General features: G+C 40.4%; 1 protein-coding gene across 1 annotated transcript in view; it reads right to left on the bottom strand.

Annotated features, from left to right (window-relative positions):
* Nucleotides 1-20,344, bottom strand: part of fryl (furry homolog, like) — a 63,211-nt gene that overhangs the window by 26,490 nt on the left and 16,377 nt on the right. The window contains exons 5-35 of the mRNA XM_039810206.1: nt 19,221-19,360; nt 18,993-19,089; nt 18,136-18,215; nt 17,737-17,817; nt 17,442-17,610; nt 16,521-16,613; nt 16,144-16,422; nt 13,237-13,305; nt 9,934-10,037; nt 9,641-9,749; nt 9,443-9,529; nt 9,171-9,342; nt 8,872-9,004; nt 8,677-8,784; nt 8,330-8,567; nt 7,992-8,168; nt 7,777-7,863; nt 7,425-7,693; nt 6,869-7,076; nt 6,418-6,542; nt 6,249-6,306; nt 6,052-6,143; nt 5,767-5,939; nt 5,474-5,634; nt 5,262-5,372; nt 2,090-2,244; nt 1,880-1,979; nt 1,594-1,762; nt 629-897; nt 379-519; nt 102-270 (exon numbers count right to left, since the gene is read on the bottom strand). Of these exons, the coding sequence (XP_039666140.1) occupies nt 102-270; nt 379-519; nt 629-897; nt 1,594-1,762; nt 1,880-1,979; nt 2,090-2,244; nt 5,262-5,372; nt 5,474-5,634; nt 5,767-5,939; nt 6,052-6,143; nt 6,249-6,306; nt 6,418-6,542; nt 6,869-7,076; nt 7,425-7,693; nt 7,777-7,863; nt 7,992-8,168; nt 8,330-8,567; nt 8,677-8,784; nt 8,872-9,004; nt 9,171-9,342; nt 9,443-9,529; nt 9,641-9,749; nt 9,934-10,037; nt 13,237-13,305; nt 16,144-16,422; nt 16,521-16,613; nt 17,442-17,610; nt 17,737-17,817; nt 18,136-18,215; nt 18,993-19,089; nt 19,221-19,360 (4,423 nt within the window). The remainder of the gene's footprint in view (nt 1-101; nt 271-378; nt 520-628; nt 898-1,593; nt 1,763-1,879; nt 1,980-2,089; nt 2,245-5,261; nt 5,373-5,473; nt 5,635-5,766; nt 5,940-6,051; nt 6,144-6,248; nt 6,307-6,417; nt 6,543-6,868; nt 7,077-7,424; nt 7,694-7,776; nt 7,864-7,991; nt 8,169-8,329; nt 8,568-8,676; nt 8,785-8,871; nt 9,005-9,170; nt 9,343-9,442; nt 9,530-9,640; nt 9,750-9,933; nt 10,038-13,236; nt 13,306-16,143; nt 16,423-16,520; nt 16,614-17,441; nt 17,611-17,736; nt 17,818-18,135; nt 18,216-18,992; nt 19,090-19,220; nt 19,361-20,344) is intronic.

The following is a 20,344-nucleotide window of genomic DNA, read 5'->3' as shown; positions in this document are numbered from 1 at the left end:
AGAGCAGACACAAAACATTGACCATCAGGCATTGAACAGGTGATTTAGTATTGGAGACATGGCCTAAGCTGTGAACTAGTGCGTGCGGACTGCTCGTTAACCTGAGGTGACTGAGGGGATCTTGAAACTTGAGGTGATGCGGTAATAGGGGGGGTTGTCCATGTGAGTGACAGCTGAGCTAACCGGATCAGTCAACTCAAGTTCACACATCAACTCCTCCAGCAGCTGCATAGTCTTATCTCTGCCCAGGTAAACCACGACCCGTTTCACCTGAGGACACACATGTAGACACAGTCAGAAACCTGAGGAGTAAGTAGAGGACACAGCACATGGGGATAGGACAGACACGGTGCATGATGGAAATATTCTGTAACTTACATAGGGCAAGAGGCTGGGGTCACTGTTGACTCCTGACATACTGATGAGGAAGTGAAGAATGATTTTGAGGTTCTTTGGCCAGCTGTCTGCTAATGTGGTCCATACATTCTCTATCTCAGACCAAGCAAACTCATCCCCATACTGTAAAAAAAATTATAATTTCATGATCAACGCATTATCTCAAAGAACATTTTGAACCCATCCTGTTCACGTCAATCTGAATATGCAGTTGGTCCATTAGCTGTCTCACCTTAGCGGTCATGAACATGAGATTGTTGAGCACCATGGTTGTTGCACGAGGGGAGCCCCAGCCCTCTCCACGGAGCCAGCGGCGGCTGTTAACCATCATGACCTCCCTTTCGTGTACATCCTCGTCATCTTCACCACTGCCGCAATCTTCGGGGCGCCGTACAGTTGGTTTGAAATCAACTAGCTCCACATTGTTCATCCAAGGCAGGAGGTAGTGCAACATGACCTGACGACCACCGGGATGCGCTGTCTGGATACGCTGGCTCACCTCTGGAGTGGGGGCAGAAACAGGGTTGGTTGTTAGTTCAAGCAGATTGTCATCCATTACACAATGAAGGAATGCTCTGCCGATTTCTCTTTAACCTTATTTCCATCCTCTAGTCAAAACAGTATCATAACATCCACAAATTGCCATGTTCTTTGTATTGTTTAGTTAGGTAAAATGACCTAGTTCACTTGGGTCATCCACTGATTAATTCTATCATCAATGGATGGTTGAAGAGTTAAGATGTATGTTCTTCTCTTAGCCTCGACATGTCAGTATATCAGAGCGGAAAGGTACAAGTTTGGAAAGGATGTGACACATAAGGTAATGTGTATGATTTCTAGACATTACAAATGGTTGTTTATGAAAGTGATGATTTCATGGACCACCAGCACAGTTCGAACATCCACATAATTAAGTGAAGCAGTTTTTGAAAAGTGCACAGATATAAATTATTTATATTGAGACTGCTATTCACCTAAAGAAAAGAAAGAATAATTTAATTCCTACACCTTGCATCTGCAATATTAGGCAAGTATACAGTATGTAGTAAAAAGGCTGCTGTGAGGCTTAGGAAATGCATGTAATCATGGCACACACAGACAAAGGGCAGATCTCTGCTGTCACAGGGAAATAAAACGTAGACCTACAAGCACCCTGCTATCCCAGCAGCAGCTGTACCAAATTGTAACGTAGCAAACCTGAGAAGATGGGCAGAGTGAGCTCTGGGTAAGTCCTTGCAAGCTCCTCAGACAGCTGGTAGTAAGACACAGAGTAGAGGTGTGGCAGCGGTGAGGGAGGGGTCAAGATACCATCTGTTCGCTGGATCTCCAATTTGTGGGCGTAACGGAAGAGCTTGGGTTCCAGGATCTATTAGTTTCACAAAGACACAATCACAACATAGTGTATTTAATTAAAGATAAATCGAAATAGCAGTGTTGTGTGTATATGTGTAATATTTGAACAACAGAAAACAGAAATTCCTACCTGTAAGAGCTGCATGGCCACCTCATATATGTCCCTGGAAGAATCAGCTGCCTTGAACAGAATCAGGTTCAGCAGCACCACAGTGTCAAATTGGTAATCCCTAGAGAAAATGTAAAACACAAGCTGTATTTGAATCGCAATTCGCTGGCTCCAAAGAGACAAACAAGTACACAAAAATGAGTTCAAGTTGAAGCTGGGAATGTGTAGTACCTGTTGTGAAAGACATTGGCGATGGCCCTGAAGCAACCGGCAGCGACGCGACGAGAGCCGGTGTAGCAGCGGTCCACAGCCCAAAACATGAGGTTGCTCTGGTCTGGATTCAGCTCCAGGAGCAGCATCACGGCCTCACAACCCAGCTGGTGAACCTAGGGCCGACCACACAGCAACTGTTAGAACTGTGAGTTCACTTCTTCCAACAGTCACTACAAAACCCTGCTAATTTTAACCCATGGATTTCTCAGTAGCTAATATTAGTATTTAGTGTTAACATTAGCATAGACACAAAAATATGCTGTGAAGGACTACTAATATGAACTATGCATTGACAAAAGCATTTTGCAGGCGCTAAATATACAGTCCCTGACAAAAGTCTTGTCGCTTATCTATTTTGTAGAAACACCTGCTATTAACCTGACTTTTAATTAATCAATTGGTGTTAGAAATACCTCATATGAAAAGCTAAAACCCTCCCAAATGATGTTTAATGCACTGACATAAATTTGTTTCACTGAAAAAAGATTTATTTAATCAAGACAGAAAGGTCAAATTTTGGTAAGACAAAAGTTTTGTCGCCTATACAGAAATTGAACAAATTTACTGCAAATACAAAAAATATGTCAGCAAATTAAGTAGTGGTGCTGTGAGATCCAAATTTAATATCTTGTATGACTTCCATGAGCTTGAAGGACTGCATCCATGCGGTTTGGCAAGGATTCATACAATTTATTGATGAAGTCATCAGGAATAGCAAAGAAAGCCTCCCAGAGTTCATCAATATTCTTTGGTTTCGTCTTCCATGCTTCCTCTTTCATCCTACCCCACATATGCTCAATGATGTTCATGTCTGGTGACCGGGCTGGCCAATCCTGGAGCATCTTGATCTTCTTCGCCTTGAGGAACTTTGATGTGGAGATGGAAGTATGCGATGGAGCACCGTCCTGCTGCAGGATTTGGCCTCTTTTATGGTTGGGAATATAAGAGGTAGCTAAGATTTCTTGGTATTTTAGACTATTGATGTTGCCTTTCACACTGCAGATCTCGCGCACACCCCATACTGGATGTAACCCCAGACCATGATTTTTCCGCCACCAAACTTCACTTTTTTCTGGGTGAACTCATTTTTTATCTGTTTTGGGTGATATCTCCATTAGGTTTCCTATGTGGTAATATTTGGCGGCGCTTAATGTGTGTAATTCAACAGAAGATTCATCGGAAAATCCACCTTCTTCCACTTTTCCAGCGTCCATCCTTTTAGCAGGCTGTGGGCCCTGGCAAATGCCACACGGTTTTTCAATTGTCTTTTGTTTAGTGCTGGCTTCTGGGCACTGATTCGACCATGGAGGCCATTTCGAGACAGAATCCGACAAACTGTTCTGGTTGACACAGGGACTTCAGGAGACCAGGTCTCGTGGAGCTCTGCTGCAGTGGCAAATGGGCTGGCCTTGGATTTTAGAGCCAACAAACGGTCCTCTCGAGCAGTTGTCTTGCGGGGTCTGCCTGACCTGGGCTTGTCAAAAACGTCTCCAGTGTCTTCAAATATTTTTTTTTTATCCTCTGAACTTGACGCTGAGACACATTGAAGGTGTCTGCCACATCAGCAGTGGATCTGGTCTTCAGCCTCTTGTTAATCAAAACTTTAGTCTCAGGGTGAATCTTTGTTTGCAGAGGTCTAGTTGCAGTTGATGGGAAGGTCTAGTGTACTGGGGTTGTTTTTATACACATCTTAGACCTAATTGATCCATTATTAGTCACAGGTGAAGATCATATGACAAGGCGACAACACTTATGTCTTTGCAAAAATTGACTCAATGGGCTTTACCAAGCTGTGAATATTAGAATACTTTTTGACAGTTTCGTTTTGCACTGAAACATTATTACTAAAACTGTTGGGATTAAAATTAGCCATTTCTTGTAAAAACATCTTGATTAGAAATATATTTCAGCAGCACTTCAGGTCAATCTGTACACAAGCGACAAGACTTTTGTCAGGGACTGTCTTTAACTGGATTAAAAGGTGATTTAAATCCTTAGTGCTTTCTGTAAATAATCAATTTTATGGTGTATCTGAATGAAACGCTTGACTAAACATGCTGACATCTTGCAGTACTTCTGAACACCACTGTGTGGTGCTAGTGTCATGGTAGGTGAACCTGTGCTGCATAACCTCAGAATGTCTTACAGTACAACCAGACTGAACCAATCACTCCTCGGAATTTTTTTATATGATGATTAGTTTAGCTGTATTGCTAAAGACATTACAATTATATACTCGTCTTGTGTTGATTGCCACCATTACATTCATGACCTTGTTAGGAGGTTTTATATGCTTTAATGAGAGCTGGTAGGTCGAAACAGGGAAGAGTTGCCTTTGTGTGCAAGCCAATATATCCCAGTGAAAGGTGAGTACTTTGCCATTTCTGTTTTAACTTTGGAAATGCTACCTTCCTGTTCTACGCTGAATACGTGGTTGAGCGTTTATGATATTTCTTTGGTGATGCACACTCCTACCTCAGTACCTAAAGAGAAAACATCACATCGATTCTAGCATCCCTGCATTGGCTACCTATTAAATACAGGATTGATTTTAAGATTCTTTTATTTGTTTTTAAAGCCATTCATGGTCAAGCTCCCCAGTATATTTCAGAACTCCTCAGCCCCTACTCCAATTCCAGGCCTCTTAGATCCTCGAATCAATTGTTCTTAACTGTTCCTCGATCGAGGTTAGTGGGTAAGGGAGATCGTGCCTTTTCTGTGGCAGCTCCAAAGCTTTGGAATAATCTCCCACTTTGTCTCAGATGTTCCACCTCCATTGATAGTTTTAAAACACATCTCAAGACATATTTGTTCTTAATGGCCTTCGGTGGCTCTTAGAGGTTTTTGCATTTTAACAACATATTGTACTGTATTTTCTTGCTTTTCTTGTTATTTTATTTTTATTTGTGTTATTTTATGACTCCTTTTGCTTTTATTTTAATTGTTGTGCTGTGCACTTCAATTTGTACAGTACTTTGGTCAACTTTGGTTGTTTTAAATGTGCTATATAAACTAACTTGACTTGATTACCTCAACCTAATTTTCAGTACTCATCCAAGTGCTTTGGCCAAACTATCAAAGACAATTTTAGTGATAATCAAGCACGCTAAAATTGTAACATTTATCTAACCTTCTTGTCCTGAGAATCCAGGATGTTGTCCAGCCACTTGTAGAGGTAGCCATCAGAGGAGAGGCCAACATTGTCAGCTACAGGTCCACAACACAACACTGCAGACATGGCCTGGGACATTAAAGAAGCTGTTAGTAATCAGTAAGTATGGATTGTATTGTATCCACAAAACAGATTTTAACATTTATATCTTTATTTACATTTGTGTGTACCTTTAGCGCACAGTACTGATGCCGGTTGATCTGCATATTTCTGTCACTGTAGCGGTCCAGGGGAGTGAACATTATGCTGAATGGCCCAGCCCAGTGACTGAACAGCATGAACAGACTGTGTCTCAGCGACTGCTGGGGGAAGATTGTCCTCCTCTGGTGTACTGAACACAACAAGTAACAAAATTAATGTACAAGACACTTGAATTTGTATTACTCTAACTTTAAACAGACATTCCGTGCAAATAAGTTTTTGACTGACCGATATAAGCGAGCAAGTGAGTTAAAAGACATACCTGGGACATTCTGAATGATATTGGCCACAAGTGCACTAAAGTGACAGCGAATGTCCTTCAGTGTGTCAGAGTCCTTGTCATTTTCAGCCTCAAGCAACTGCCTGGTCAGATCAACATACTCCAGCAGCGTACTGTTCAGAGAGTGGCTCTCTCCATCTAACCCTCCACTCGCGCTGTAAAAAGTCAAGTAACAAAGAAAAAATGTATTATGTTTATAAAACAGTTCTATTAAAGTGCAAATTTATTCCTAATCATATTGTCACAAGATCATTGTGGATTACATACATCTGACTAATGACACCAGCATCAGCCAGCAGCTCAAATATCCGGACCAGCTGGACCCTGAGGATGTCACGACGCCTGCGCCGCTTCATGTTCTGCAGAGTAAAGAGCGTAGCATTGTAACTTAGTAAAATTGTCTTAAAAAAAAGAAACAAGAAATGTGGCAAAAATAATTCCTAGTATCAATTAACTGCACTTACTTCAGGTCTTCTTTCTAGAGCTTCTTTTATGATGGGATTTAGCTCCTCTATCAACTCTCTAAAGGAGAGGAAAGTTAGATGTAAATAAATAAGTAAAATATTTTGAAAGTATATCAAAGTGTAGCATGGTATATTAATTATACCACAAATCATGTCAAGTGTTGTTTACCTGAAGGCCACAGGGTTGGTCCTGCCAAGCCCCAACACAAGAGATTCTGTGATGTCCATGCTCTCAGAGCGCATCATTGGAACAATGTGTTTGAACAGAGAGGAGGGGGACGGAGTACCAACAATCTATTAACACACAGAAAGATCAATGTCATGGCTGAAATGCAAAAATAGGAATAAGTTAGAAATTTTTTAATGTTAAATTTTTTTTTTTTAAAAAGGGAATATGTGTTTAGGATTGCTGAAAATATAGAGAATAAGTTATTATTTTTTTATTTTTTTTTTTTGTTTTTTTATATTTTTTTTTTTTTTTTTTTAAAAAAAAAAAAAAATTGACACTGGATTGCATTTTTCCACACTTTTAAGACTTGAAAATTAGGAAGACATTTTTGTATATTCAAGACTTTTTAAATGTGTGTTAATGGACTGTTTTCTGCAGAGGTGTTCCTGACCTTTGAATCGTAACTGTAGCCGCTGTCCGGCGTGGACGCCAGCGTCTCAGGCGGGGAGCAGCGGACGGAGCCAGAGGTGGAGGATGAGGAACACATGGAGGTGGAGGAGGAGGCCGAGCTGCAGCACAGAATCAGGTAGTTCCTCCAAAGGCCGATGTAGGAGTCACTGCTGTTTAGACTGTTCAATTTCTTGGCATTGATGGGGCTGCTGAACGTGGACATACGTAACAGGAGATGTCAGAGATTATAACACTAAACCCAGAGAATGAAGACCTTTTGCCGGTCTATGTTGGGGCCCTCACACAGTGGCGGCATGCTACATCAAGCTTTGCCATTTACAGTTTTTATCTTGTGTCAAGCCCATTAAGATTCAAGTATTATTTGGTACAAATTCTTCAGTCCCCAATCCTAGCACATAATGTCATCACAAAGACATCATCACCTGGCCATTTTAAATCTGGTCTATAATAAAAACACCCACAGTGACAAAAACACACTCAATTACAATGATGCACAAACAAACAGAAAACAAAGAGGCTTGATTGAAACAACATACTTGATGTCAACTTGTGGAGACAGTAGTTGCAAGCGGGTATAGGCAAACATCCAGGCATAGTTGAGGGCAGTGGGACAATGTTTGGGCAGGTGCTCCTGCCGCAGGTAGCTGGAGAAGCTGATGACCCAGGGGTCCTGGCCCTGAGTAACATGGGCAAACACCCAGATGTGCGAGGGGCTCACCACATCAAACTGGTGGCTGATGGGAGATGAGCTCCACTCTGCTAACGTCTGAAGATCAATCCCACTGGGACAGTACAGCAGGTTGCTCTACAGAGAAAAACACAGACAAACTGAGTCTCTGAGTATTTGTACAAGCTTTTGATTCTGTAAATAAGAAAAGGCATTTGTACCTGGTCAGCTCCTGTGAGATGAATGAAGCTCTCCAACACGGATGCACTTAATCTGTCCATTACATCAATGGCCAATTCCTCATCACCCTGAAAGATTGAGATAGAAGTAATGTCAGAAAACAGAGTAATTGTAACAACAAAAAAACCTCATACACATGTGACTTCTATTTGTCAGTTCAATAAAATGCACTGTGGTTTGAATTTTGAGTTATTACCTTGCCAATGCCCAGTGCAGTGTGCAGCGCCCGGACCTCCTTGAGGACGTTAACAGCCAGCCTGCGTGTAGCAGGGCGGCAGCTACAAAGCACAACCAGTGCTAAACCCTCCACCACATGCAGCACCCCTAACAGGGGAGTACGTTCCAGGGACAGAGAACGACCGCTGCTTGAGCCCTGCGAAAGAGAATTATAATTAAAACCTCTCTAAACGTTGGGACATTTAAGTCACTAAACACACACAAAAAACAAAACATGAACACAAAGTACATTAATGCATATAAAGACACAAAAATCACTCATAATTAAGTTAATACAGCTGGGGCTTTCAGACCAACCTGTGCATCGTGGCTCTTATTGCTACTCTGCACTGCCTGCCTCCATTGGCTGATGAGCTGCAGTAACATCTTGACAGCGTTGTCCAACAAAGTGGGATGGACATCAGTCACCTCTCGGACAATGAAGTAGGCAAAGCCCGAGAGAACATCCTCACGCCACTCTGGGAAATCCACCATCAGGGCCTGGAGAGTAGTAAAGGCTAGGCCCCGTAGCTCCTCATCCATGTGGATGGTCAGTCTAGAGAATGAGAGGGAGCGAGACATTGGAAGACGTGTGGAAGGCCACCTAAGCTACAGTAGATTGTGTACTGATGTGTCTACAGTAAGGTTAGAGGAAGGTGAATTACTTGGCTAGAAGCTCTATTAGGTCTTGTCTGCTCATGCCGTCTGGTATCAGTCTTGGGATGGCGGCCACACACGTTCGGAAAAGATCGATCTTTGGCTTCCTCTCTCCCCTGTGGTACAAACAGCTCATGAGAACCTACTACAGTTCAGAAGTAACACAAACAGTACTTGTATGAATCCAGGTTGTGGTTACATACGTAATCATGTCCTCAGGCTCCTTGTTGGACATCTGTACATTGGTCATGCTCATGGAGCGTCCCACTTCCTTGTCCAGGTGTCGCAGGATGTTGTCTAAGGCCTTTCTTACTTGTGGGTAGTACAGTGACATCCCTGGAAATACCCAGCAGAGTCATTTAACAACACAGAGAGATAGAGATGTATGTATGTATATATATATGTGTGTGTATATGTGTATATGTGTGTGTATATATATATATATAAATAAAATGCCTCTTATTGTTTTCTCCGAAAGTCAAGTTTCAAAAATCCAACCCACCTATGACCTTGGCTTCTTCATCCGTGAGAGTGGTGTTGAGGAAGATCTTTTTGACACGCAGGGTGTTGCCAGAGGGCATGATGATCCCAGTCGTAGGCATAGGAGGCTCCCCATCTTTCTGCTGTAGGCTGTCGGCAATCACCAAGAAGGCTCGCAAACCGATATTCATCCTCTGTTAGAGCGGATAGAGGGAGAGGATGAAAGGTATGACAGAGAGAGAATCCACCAACACTACAACGACATCACAACTTGAAGTCTCGTCTCTGATTTACCTCTGGATTGATGGCAAAGGTTTTGTGAGACTTGCCCACACAAAGGAGGTCATAGATTATCTCCTTCATAGCAAAGTCCAGTCTTTCCTGTAACAACCAACAGACCAGCAATCACTTACACACAGCTACTACACGGCTTATCCTTAGGTTTAGCTCAGCTGTGAGATCCAGGTATGTCACTTCATGTTCCAAGCTTACCTGAGCTATGAACTGGATGATCTTGACAAAGATGTTGAGGGGTGTGTCCCTGGGCACCACACTCCGGGAGCCTTTGGGGAAAAGTGCTGAAACGATGCTGAGTAGTCGACTAGTGGGAAAAGGGGGGATATTATAAGCTTATTTAGTGCTGAACAACAAAGCCCAATATTTAAAAGACTTCTACTTGATAGCAATCAATTGCAAAGGAGTTGATTTTGTGTGTGTGTGTGTGTGTGTGTGTGTGTGTGTGTGTGTGTGTGTGTCTCAACTCACGGGTGGTCTTGAAAACTGACCTCTGTGTGACGGTATTACTCTCACACTTGATCCTGATGATGTAGACCCATAGCAATCTGTAGAGCGACTCTAGCGCCACACGGGACATTTTGGGGTCTTTGTTCTGTGGATGTAAAAAGTAAAAAAAAAATGTAAGCAACTCAATTTAATTAGGGCAATTTAACTACCCACCTGTGAGATTTGTGAGATCAGGTTGTTTTTTCTTGAGAAACTGTATGATCATTTTTCAGTCTCTGTGCATAACTTCTAACGAGTGACCAATGAGTGATCAATCAAAGCTAAAGTCCACATGCTTTGATGATCGCTAAGCTTTAGTCTTAGAGAATTTTTAAAGATGTAGCCATCTGTAAAACTAGAGATTTTTTATAAAGATGTAGGCATCAGTAAAATTCATTCTCAACCCGAAGAAAACATCTTAAGAAAATAACCAAGTCCTTGCAACCAATTTAATTAATAATCCAAAACTGTGTCCTGAAAAAAGAACCGTTGATATTTCCGGATTTTGTTTTTGGACTAACCAACCAAGTTTCCACCTATGATAAGATGCCATTCTGTGAGCGACCATGCTCAGAGCGTGTAATGTGGACATGGTGCAAGGAGTTCCATACTTTATGACAGCTTTACCTTATTGGCTTGATGGAGGTTTGCCATTTTCCTAAATGACATTAGGCACCTATACCCTAAACCTCTCCGCCTTTCTATCCAACCATGTCACTGCCTCTCCTTTATCTTAAAGGTCCCATGACATGGTGCCCTTTAGATGCTTTTATATAGACCTTAGTGGTCCCCTAATACTGTATCTGAAGTCTCTTTCATATAGACCTTAGTGGTCCCCTAATACTGTATCTGAAGTCTCTTTTATATAGACCTTAGTGGTCCCCTAATACTGTATCTGAAGTCTCTTTTATATAGACCTTAGTGGTCCCCTAATACTGTACGAAGTCTCTTTTATATAGGCCTTAGTGGTCCCCTAATACTGTATCTGAAGTCTCTTTTATATAGGCTAGTGGCCCCTAATACTGTATCTGAAGTCTCTTTTATATAGACCTTAGTGGTCCCCTAATACTGTATCTGAAGTCTCTTTTATATAGGCCTTAGTGGTCCCCTAATACTGTATCTGAAGTCTCTTTTATATAGACCTTAGTGGTCCCCTAATACTGTATCTGAAGTCTCTTTTATATAGGCCTTAGTGGTCCCCTAATACTGTATCTGAAGCCTCTTTCCCAAAATTCAGCCTTGGTGCAGAATTACAGCCACTAGAGCCAGCCCCACAATGAGCTTTCCTTAGGATGTGTCATTTTCGTGTCTGAGGAGGAGAGAGGGGGGGCAAGGTGGAGAGGGGGGGGGGGTGTGTGGCCTTGACCAACTGCCACTTTGCTCGTTTGAAAGCCATGATGTCTCTCTTTCTCATGGGTGGGCCAAGTTCTCTGGGCGGGCAAAGTAGAGAAAGGGGAGGTAACCTTGCTCCTTATGACCTCATAAGGAGAAGATTCCAGATCGGCCCATCGGCGCTTTCATTTTCTCAAAGGCAGAGCAGGATACCCATATCACCATTTCTAGACACTGGGGGACCATAGGCAGGCTGGGGGAAAAAAACTCATAAAGTGAATTTTCATGCCATAGGACCTTTAATATTTAACAGACTAAACAACAAAACCAGATTGATTACTGGGAAACAACTGAATAAAAATCAACAAGGCCTTTTAAAAATTGTCAATCTGGTAAATCACAGTGAAGAGACAGTTTAAGGACAGAGACCATCACAGCCTGGCCCTGTCCCCAGATTAGCACGGTTATCTTTGTGCACATGCTTACGAGTATGGCATGCCATGGCTTGACTTAATCACTTTAAACCATAAAAAAACAGCCATGTCAAAGGCAGATGTCTCAAAACTAAGGGGTTACAGTAAGTGAGAAAATAAATGTCTTTTGTGATTTGGGTGAATTGACATTTTAAGATCAAGTGCCATGCTGGATTGCAAACCACAGTCCAGCAGTCCCTTTTTGTACTGCAACAATTAGTCTAATCTTTCCAGCTGCAACTCAACAAATCACAGTCAGACAGAACAGTAGATCACTGAGCACAAACAAATGTGCTCTCCAATGTCAACCAGGGCTTCCGCCCGAGGCCAGCACTTTTACATCATCTTTTTTTTTTTCCCCACATGGAATAATTGAGTTCCTATTTAAATAGGACGTAAATGTATTTGTAGGTTCACTTATTTGACTTGACAATTAATAAAATTATAGGCATGTTTTTTTCTTTTCTTACATCCGGTATTGTACACCGAACCATGGCACAATGACTCATGCATTTATTTAACCTTGTTAGTTTGGTCTGCGGTAATTTAACATCTTTAACGTCATGCAATTGTGTTAATTGTAGTAGGGGATTGAGAGAATCCACTGCATAACAGAGCTTGATTTATGTTGGAAATCCTGGAAAAAAATAAAACAGTGCTGTGCACATTAAGGATGGCGATTAACGATTTAATAAAAACAATCCTCAGCCCTAATGTCAACAGCCAAAGTGCAAAGCACAGTGGGGCTGCTGCCAGCCAGCCTTTTACCAACTCCAACAGAAAAACTGAATGGAGCGACAAAAGTCAAATTTATTTATTTTGTCATGCTTCAAAGATGTTCTCTGACCCTCTGCTAATAAATACAAGGGATGCACAATATTTATTTGTAATCAATAATGAATTGATAGTTACTATTTTTTATTGAAATACATTTTCTAGCCGTGATTTGCATGTCATTACCATAGAACCAGAACGTGCAGTTTTCCTAGCTAACTGTTAGGGGACTCATTTAAATATCGAATCAATAACAGTGTGGGGTTATTGTAGTAATACACTTCTAATTACAGCTGAATCATCCACATAATCAAATAAGCCTGATATCCTGAAGAGAATTTAGCGGTCTTCATACAAATAGACAACATATTTGAAAGCAATTATTGACCAATACCAGTAAGTGGACTTATATGTTCTGCATCCCTACTGAACTAAAACATGCATCTACAGTAGAAATCTAAATATGTGACTAGATAGACAAAAGTCAACACCACTGCCCAAAAACACAAAACAGCTCAACAACAAAGCCTAAGGCAACATCACAAGTTACAAGTAGTTCACGTGATCCTCTTCACACTGCAATGTCACAGTCACTGCAGAGAATGACTAACTACCCAATTAGCCAAGCAGGCAGAACTGTACCACCCCACAGTACGTCCTGGTCAGGACCTGGACCATTAAAAGGAATGGGGGTACCAGGCAGGTCACTGACACCAGATAACTCACCTGCAGCGTCTCAATCTGCTTTCGGATGCTGTTGTTAGACGGCATCTGGAGCGAGTCAACGTGAGAAAAAGATCAAATGACAGGAGACAAAGAATGTAGGGTTTGGGGAGGGACACATGCAAGTTATAGGCAAAAACAAAGACATAACCTAAACAAATATGACAAGAGCAGTCCAAAGTATCTTTGTTCTTGTCAGTGTGGCTAAAATGAGACACAATGAACTGTTTAACATACCACTTGTGGATTTATTAGTGGCATGCTGGTAATAAAAACAGTTCATTTGTATTTTACAGTGCCTTGCGAAAGTATTCGGCCCCCTTGAACGTTTCGACCTTTTGCCACATTTCAGGCCTCAAACATAAAGATATAAAACTGTAATTTTTTGTGAAGAATCAACAACAAGTGGGTCCCAATTATGAAGTGGAACGAAATTCATTGGCTATTTCAAACTTTTTTAACAAATAAAAAACTGAAAAAGTGGGCGTGCAAAATTATTCAGCCCCTTTACTTTCAGTGCAGCAAACCTCTCCAGAAGTTCAGTGAGGATCTCTGAATGATCCAATGTTGACCTAAATGACTAATGATGATAAATAGAATCCAGCTGTGTGTAATCAAGTCTCCGTTAAATGCACCTGCTCTGTGATAGTCTCAGAGGTGTGTGTAAAGCGCAGAGAGCATCATGAAGAACAAGGAACACACCAGGCAGGTCCGAGATACTGTTGTGGAGAAGTTTAAAGCCGGATTTGGATACAAAAGATTTCCCAAGCTTTAAACATCCCAAGGAGCACTGTGCAAGCGATAATATTGAAATGGAAGGAGTATCAGACCACTACAAATCTACGAAGACCCGCCGTCCCTCTAAACTTTCAGCTCATACAATGAGAAGACTGATCAGAGATGCAGCAAGAGGCCCATGATCACTCTGGATGAACTGCAGAGATCTACAGCTGAGGTGGGAGACTCTGTCCATAGGACAACAATCAGTCGTATACTGCACAAATCTGGCCTTTATGGAAGAGTGGCAAGAAGAAAGCCATTTCTTAAAGATATCCATAAAAGTGTCGTTTAAAGTTTTGTGCGAAAGCCACCTGGGAGACACACCAAACATGTGGAAGAAGGTGCTGTGGTCAGATGAAACCAAAATCGAACTTTTGGCAACAATGCTAAACGTTATGTTTGGCGTAAAAGCAACACAGCTCATCACCCTGAACACACCATCCCCACTGTCAAACATGGTGGTGGCAGCATCATGGTTTGGGCCTGCTTTTCTTCAGCAGGGACAGGGAAGATGGTTAAAATTGATGGGAAGATGGATGGAGCCAAATACAGGACCATTCTGAAGAAAACCTGATGGAGTCTGCAAAAGACCTGAGACTGGGACGGAGATTTGTCTTCCAACAAGACAATGATCCAAAACATAAAGCAAAATCTACAATGGAATGGTTCACAAATAAACATATCCAGGTGTTAGAATGGCCAAGTCAAAGTCCAGACCTGAATCCAATCGAGAATCTGTGGAAAGAACTGAAAACTGCTGTTCACAAACGCTCTCCATCCAACCTCACTGAGCTCGAAGCTGTTTTGCAAGGAGGAATGGGCAAAAATGTCAGCTCTCGATGTGCAAAACTGATAGACACATACCCCAAGCGACTTACAGCTGTAATCGCGCAAAAGGTGGCTGCTACAAAGTATTAACTTAAGGGGGCTGAATAATTTTGCACGCAATATTTCAGTTTTTTATTTGTTTAAAAGGTTTGAAATATCCAATAAATTTCGTTCCACTTCATGATTGTGTCCCACTTGTTGTTGATTCTTCACAAAAAATTACAGTTTTATATCTTTATGTTTGAGGCCTGAAATGTGGCAAAAGGTCGAAAAGTTCAAGGGGGCCGAATACTTTCGCAAGGCACTGTATATGGTAAAACATATTACAACAAAGAGTGAGCCAAATCAGAATTTAAAAGTGAAAAAGCAAACAAAGTAAGGTGTGCTGTGGTCTGGAAATCACACAGTGGGACAGAGAAAAAACACAGAAATAGGAGTGGATATAAGGGGAACACAGAAGGATGAGGAAAAGGACATTTAAAGATGTGAATGGGAAATGGAGTATAAAAAAAACAAAATTGCTCATTTCACCTACAAAGCCAACAACCAGCGACACCCAAATCAGCAGTCCATTCAAATCCGTGTCAAGCACACTCAAAATACTAACTACTGTATTTTAACCCTGTGGAGATCATACTTCTAAGTAGGGCAGCCAAAATATGGCATACATTATAATCTAAATTAGTTTGTAAAATCCAGTTTTTTTTTACCACCGATATTGATTAGGTTTGAGAAAACACAATAACATATTTTTCACTCATCGGTGCAGTATTTCTAAAAGTCGTGATAACTGGATATTTGTCCCTATTCTTACTGCAGTTTATGTTCAAGTCAAATACATCACTAAATAATGGATCTGAGAACATACATGCAAAACATACACACATATTGCATGCAAATGCATTAAGAAAAGTGAACTGTACTATCTCAATGTTTCGGTTGTAATTTGGTTTAAAATCACATTATAATGACATGACAAATCATGCCTTTAAAAACAATTCTTAATATTTTTTCCCTTTTTCTTTAAAAAAATTTTAAAAAAAAAAAAATATTCTCACAAAAAAAAAAAAAAAACACCATCTTTTTTTTTAAAATAAAAAAAAAAAAAAAAAAAAAAAAAAAAAAAAAAAAAAAAAAAAAAAAAAAAAAAAAAAAATAAAAAAAAAAAAAAAAAAAAAAAAAAAAAAAAAAAAAAAAAAAAAAAAAAAAAAAAAAAAAAAAAAAAAAAAAAAAAAAAAAAAAAAAAAAAAAAAAAAAAAAAGAAAGAGAGAATTTTGGAGTTGGTCAGTAAATTTAATAGAATAACAGTGAGGTTGTATTTATTTTTGAAATATTTTTGGATAAGGATGACGGACTGGCTGTGCTGGGGTCAATGGAAACGTTGACAAAATACAGGAAGAGTGAAACACATGAGAGGAAGTAGTAAATGGAGATAGGGGTGGGGAGGAAGAGATAAAAAAAATGGGATGCTCTAATTATTACCAAAGAGTGCTTCTTTCTGGAACTAAGGTCAAATGTTGTCTGGTACAGCATCTCCACAAAGTTCTTCAGGCATGGCACATTGACTTCATTTTTCACCGCCTGAGGATAAACGAGTCATTACCATCGACTTTTAAGTGAAAAAAAATAAATAAAGAGACTTGTGTAAAACAGTGGAAATAGTTTGAAAGGTTACTCACAGCTGCGACAGGGATGAGGATCTCAACAAAAAGGCCAGCTAGAGCATGCTTTATGTCCTTATCCTTGACTTCCAGGAAATACTGGGCACACTCCTAAAAAGGGGCACCAAAGGCACACATGTATGAAGAATAGACATGATACATACACAGAGACAAACTGCCAGTTTGACATAAACACAGTATTAAGACAATAATAAGTCAGTGCTCCAGAAAAGGAAACTGTGCCTTCACGTAATTCCAAATTAAATGCACATAATGAATATTGACTTATCTGTAATGGAAAGTGTTATAAAACTAACTGATGCAGAACCAAAGAATGCAGCTCACATGACAAGAAAAGAACCATACGGCATCCTGTTATTGTCATTTTTCCTTTGTAGGCTGAGTCACTGAGGGGAGGAAATCTTGTTTTTATCGTTATTATTGACTTTAATAGAAGGCAAACTTTATCGTAATGAATTTTGTTTCTTAAATATCAGTACAAAATGTAAATGTCCTATATTGGTCAGGCTATAAAAGATCATCATATGGGTTGTAACCATTTTAAGTACTGAAATGAAGTGGTGGACATAAACTACAGTATGTTCCATTAACACAATAGGAAATCACGATTGTGTTAAGAGAGCAGCGAGTGTGTGTGCTTTTTTTAGCACTGTATAGAGATTAATGAAAAGGCTACAGCTCGGTTCACAGCTCTTAGCAGAGCAGGTAACACACATACACTTGCTTCTTGGCAAACCTCACCTTTGATCGTTACTCATCTAACTTTATGAGCCTTTGCTACGGACAGCTGCTGAGTTCCAACAAAGGAGCAGCAGTGGGGGAAAAAAATGTCTGGTGCCATTTAGCAAACACGCATCAGCCCCACTTACGGTAGTTACTCTCTGGCAAATATGCATGAATAAATGACTTTTAATTTACCTGCATGAACTGAAAAGAAGCCTCAAAATCCTCCACAGGATACATTTTCACCCGGAAGAACTTCATGCCCATGATGAGACTGATGATGCTCTGGACTACATAGGGACTCTGCTCTTTTTGCCTGAGCTCCTTCAGTTCTGTGATAAACTTCTTCCTCACTGCCTGAAACCTGAGCACACACACAAAAACATATATACATCTACACTTGCAAAAAAACCTCCCGAAACTAATGAGAGGGGTTAGGGGTGACTATTCAGCCGGTATTCAGCTAACAGGCAGAATTAAGCTGGCTTACTTTGACTGTGTAAGGACTCCAATGACCTCAGCATACAGGTCTGCGATGATGTGTACATTGCCAGTGTTTGGGCCACAGTACCTGTTAATTGAAGTATATTTCATCAAGTCTTAAAACAAATAAATTTTTTTATGCGGAAGACATTGTGCTATATGACACATACCACATAACAAAACAACAATGCACAAAACTGAATAAGTGTTATTACTTAAGGCTGACTCAAGCAAATATGCATAAGTGTCATTAATGATCGTTTATAGTGACACAATGACCATAGTGCCAGTCTACTCAAAGAGACATAAAGAAATAAATGACTGCAAAGCCAAACCCACAAGGGAGAGCGCCACAGTAGAGTGTATATTGTAACACTGGTTTATCTGTGTGCTGATGCTTACTTACCCCTCTTTGTGTTTAAAGTGCTTGAATGCCAGGTTTAGAACTTCGTGTACCAGAACATCTGGCACTGGATGAAGAGGAATCTGTGACGTAAACATTGAATCATTGGTCTTATTAGAAGCATTGATAGTGTTCATTCTTTCTCTTTGCTACCATTCATTACCCTCCCTACAGGAGCCAAGCCAAGGACAACTTAGCTCTGGTCTCCAGGGATTGGCTTTTAGTTCAGAATGTTGCACAGACTTGGATAGTCCACTTTAGAAACACACTCAGTTGGGAGTTGGTCTGTTGCCATGTGTTTATTTACTGTGTTCCCCTGCTGGAAAGGCCTCACTAACAACACTGCAGTTAATTTGTGTACCACGGAAAATAAGTAAATAAAGTACAATCCTATAAAACAACACTTATTAGTCAGCAGTTAGCAAGAAAGACAATTAAAAACCCTCTTATCAGTGGTGAATGCTGCCCTGGCAGTTAAGGATATCTAAACATTTGAATGATTGGTAGCAATAAAAAGGTGAAAAAAAAGATAAAAAAAAGATTTCAACAAACTATTCTATTTGAAATTAAATCAGAAATAAAAAAATTTAAAAAACTGTCAATCACAAAAAAAGAATAAATCAAATGTAGTGAAAAACCATGCACCTGTTTAGCAAGTAGGAAGGTAAACTGTACCAATGCTGTTTGACTGAGTAGCCTACTCGTTATGACTTTATTGATTAGATAATGTCAATATTAAGTCAAACAGTGCACTGCATTTCAACTTGTGTATGTCAACCAACCACAGCAACCCAACTGGCAATAACTTTTTATAGGCAATTTAAATCAGTATACAAAAGCAGGAGTGTCAGGTAGCTCACCTGTTTTAGAACTTCCACTGAAACTAAACAAAAAATGAAATCTATGGCTAAGTCCCTCCGTTCCAGAAGGTAATCTTTATCCCGGTGCTGTTCATCTCTAAAAAGCAGGACACAAGGAGGTTATGAGCAAAGTACATCTTAAAACTGACACAAAAAAGAGACAATCACTTATAAATGGAGGAAGAAGAAGACAGGCAAGTACGCAGGAAACGAAGATGAGCAGCTCACCCTTTGGACTTAGTGCTAGAGCGAGGCCTGTACTCATAAGACTCGTCTTCAGTGCCACTCTGCCGCCGGTACCAGTCAAACAGTGTGCGCAGTAGGGAGGGCAAACAGTGTTCTGCTATTGAGCTCATAGAGCTTATTAACTGGAAAACAATAACATACAAATGTTAGATTTGACTCAATATTACTAATAAACCTGGTATCCACTACATTTTGGGCATTTTTAATGCGCAAATTAAATACTTATGCCTGTTAAATATGCTAATAAAAGATTAAATCACGTGCAGAATTGTCCCACAAAAGGTTAAAAGTGGATATTCAATAACAGAGTAGGGCTAGTATAGACAGGAAGCTTTCTCAACTAGTGGGTGCAAACAGTATGTAGCTATTGATTCCAATTGTTATGTGATGTCCAACTTTATTTCGCCCCGAAGGGCAATTGGTTTTTGCAGCATAGTGTGCAACATAAAGCAAGCGTGAATTAACACAGGCTCAACTGTTGGGATGACATGCTGAACACATCAAAGTGCTGCTACTGAGCAGCTCCACAATACATTGCATCGACGACGATGTAAGATTGTGCCTTTTAAACCTAGCACTGCATTTACAGGCTTGACAAATCCAATGTTAGCGATTATCTATAATGATCCGTTTGTTGCTGTAAAGTAATAGCTGTATTCTTGTGAGAAAGCAATAAATCCTTTATTAATGAGTAAATACAGAAAACACAAAAACAGCACTATAGACACTCAATTTCAAAATTCTGATTACAGTGAATAGTTCAGACAATAAATAAAACATGAGACGAGGTGGTCAGTTTGCATAAACTACTTTAGTGTACGTGTGTGTGTGTACTTAAGGGCCAGTGCTGCATGAAGAGGGAGGTGGATGATGGATGCTAGGCAGGAGAGTTATGCAACGGCTCCCTCTGCCCTTATGGTGCTGGGCAGATACACTCCAGCACCCAATGCTGATTTACTGCTGAGGATGACACAGCGATTCTACACTCACTTTTGGACTCTCTATACCTATTTTCTCTCCCTCACTCACAAAGGGGACCGCTGGATCTATAGCACCATATCCTCGTTGGCTTTGTGTTGTGCTGAACAAAGCATTCTGCAGCAGGC

The sequence above is a fragment of the Perca fluviatilis genome, chromosome 9 (assembly GCF_010015445.1).
Source record: "Perca fluviatilis chromosome 9, GENO_Pfluv_1.0, whole genome shotgun sequence".
NCBI classification, from domain to species: Eukaryota; Metazoa; Chordata; class Actinopteri; order Perciformes; family Percidae; genus Perca; species Perca fluviatilis.
Note: the sequence above shows the minus strand (reverse complement) of the source record. Positions and strands in the feature narration are given on the sequence as shown.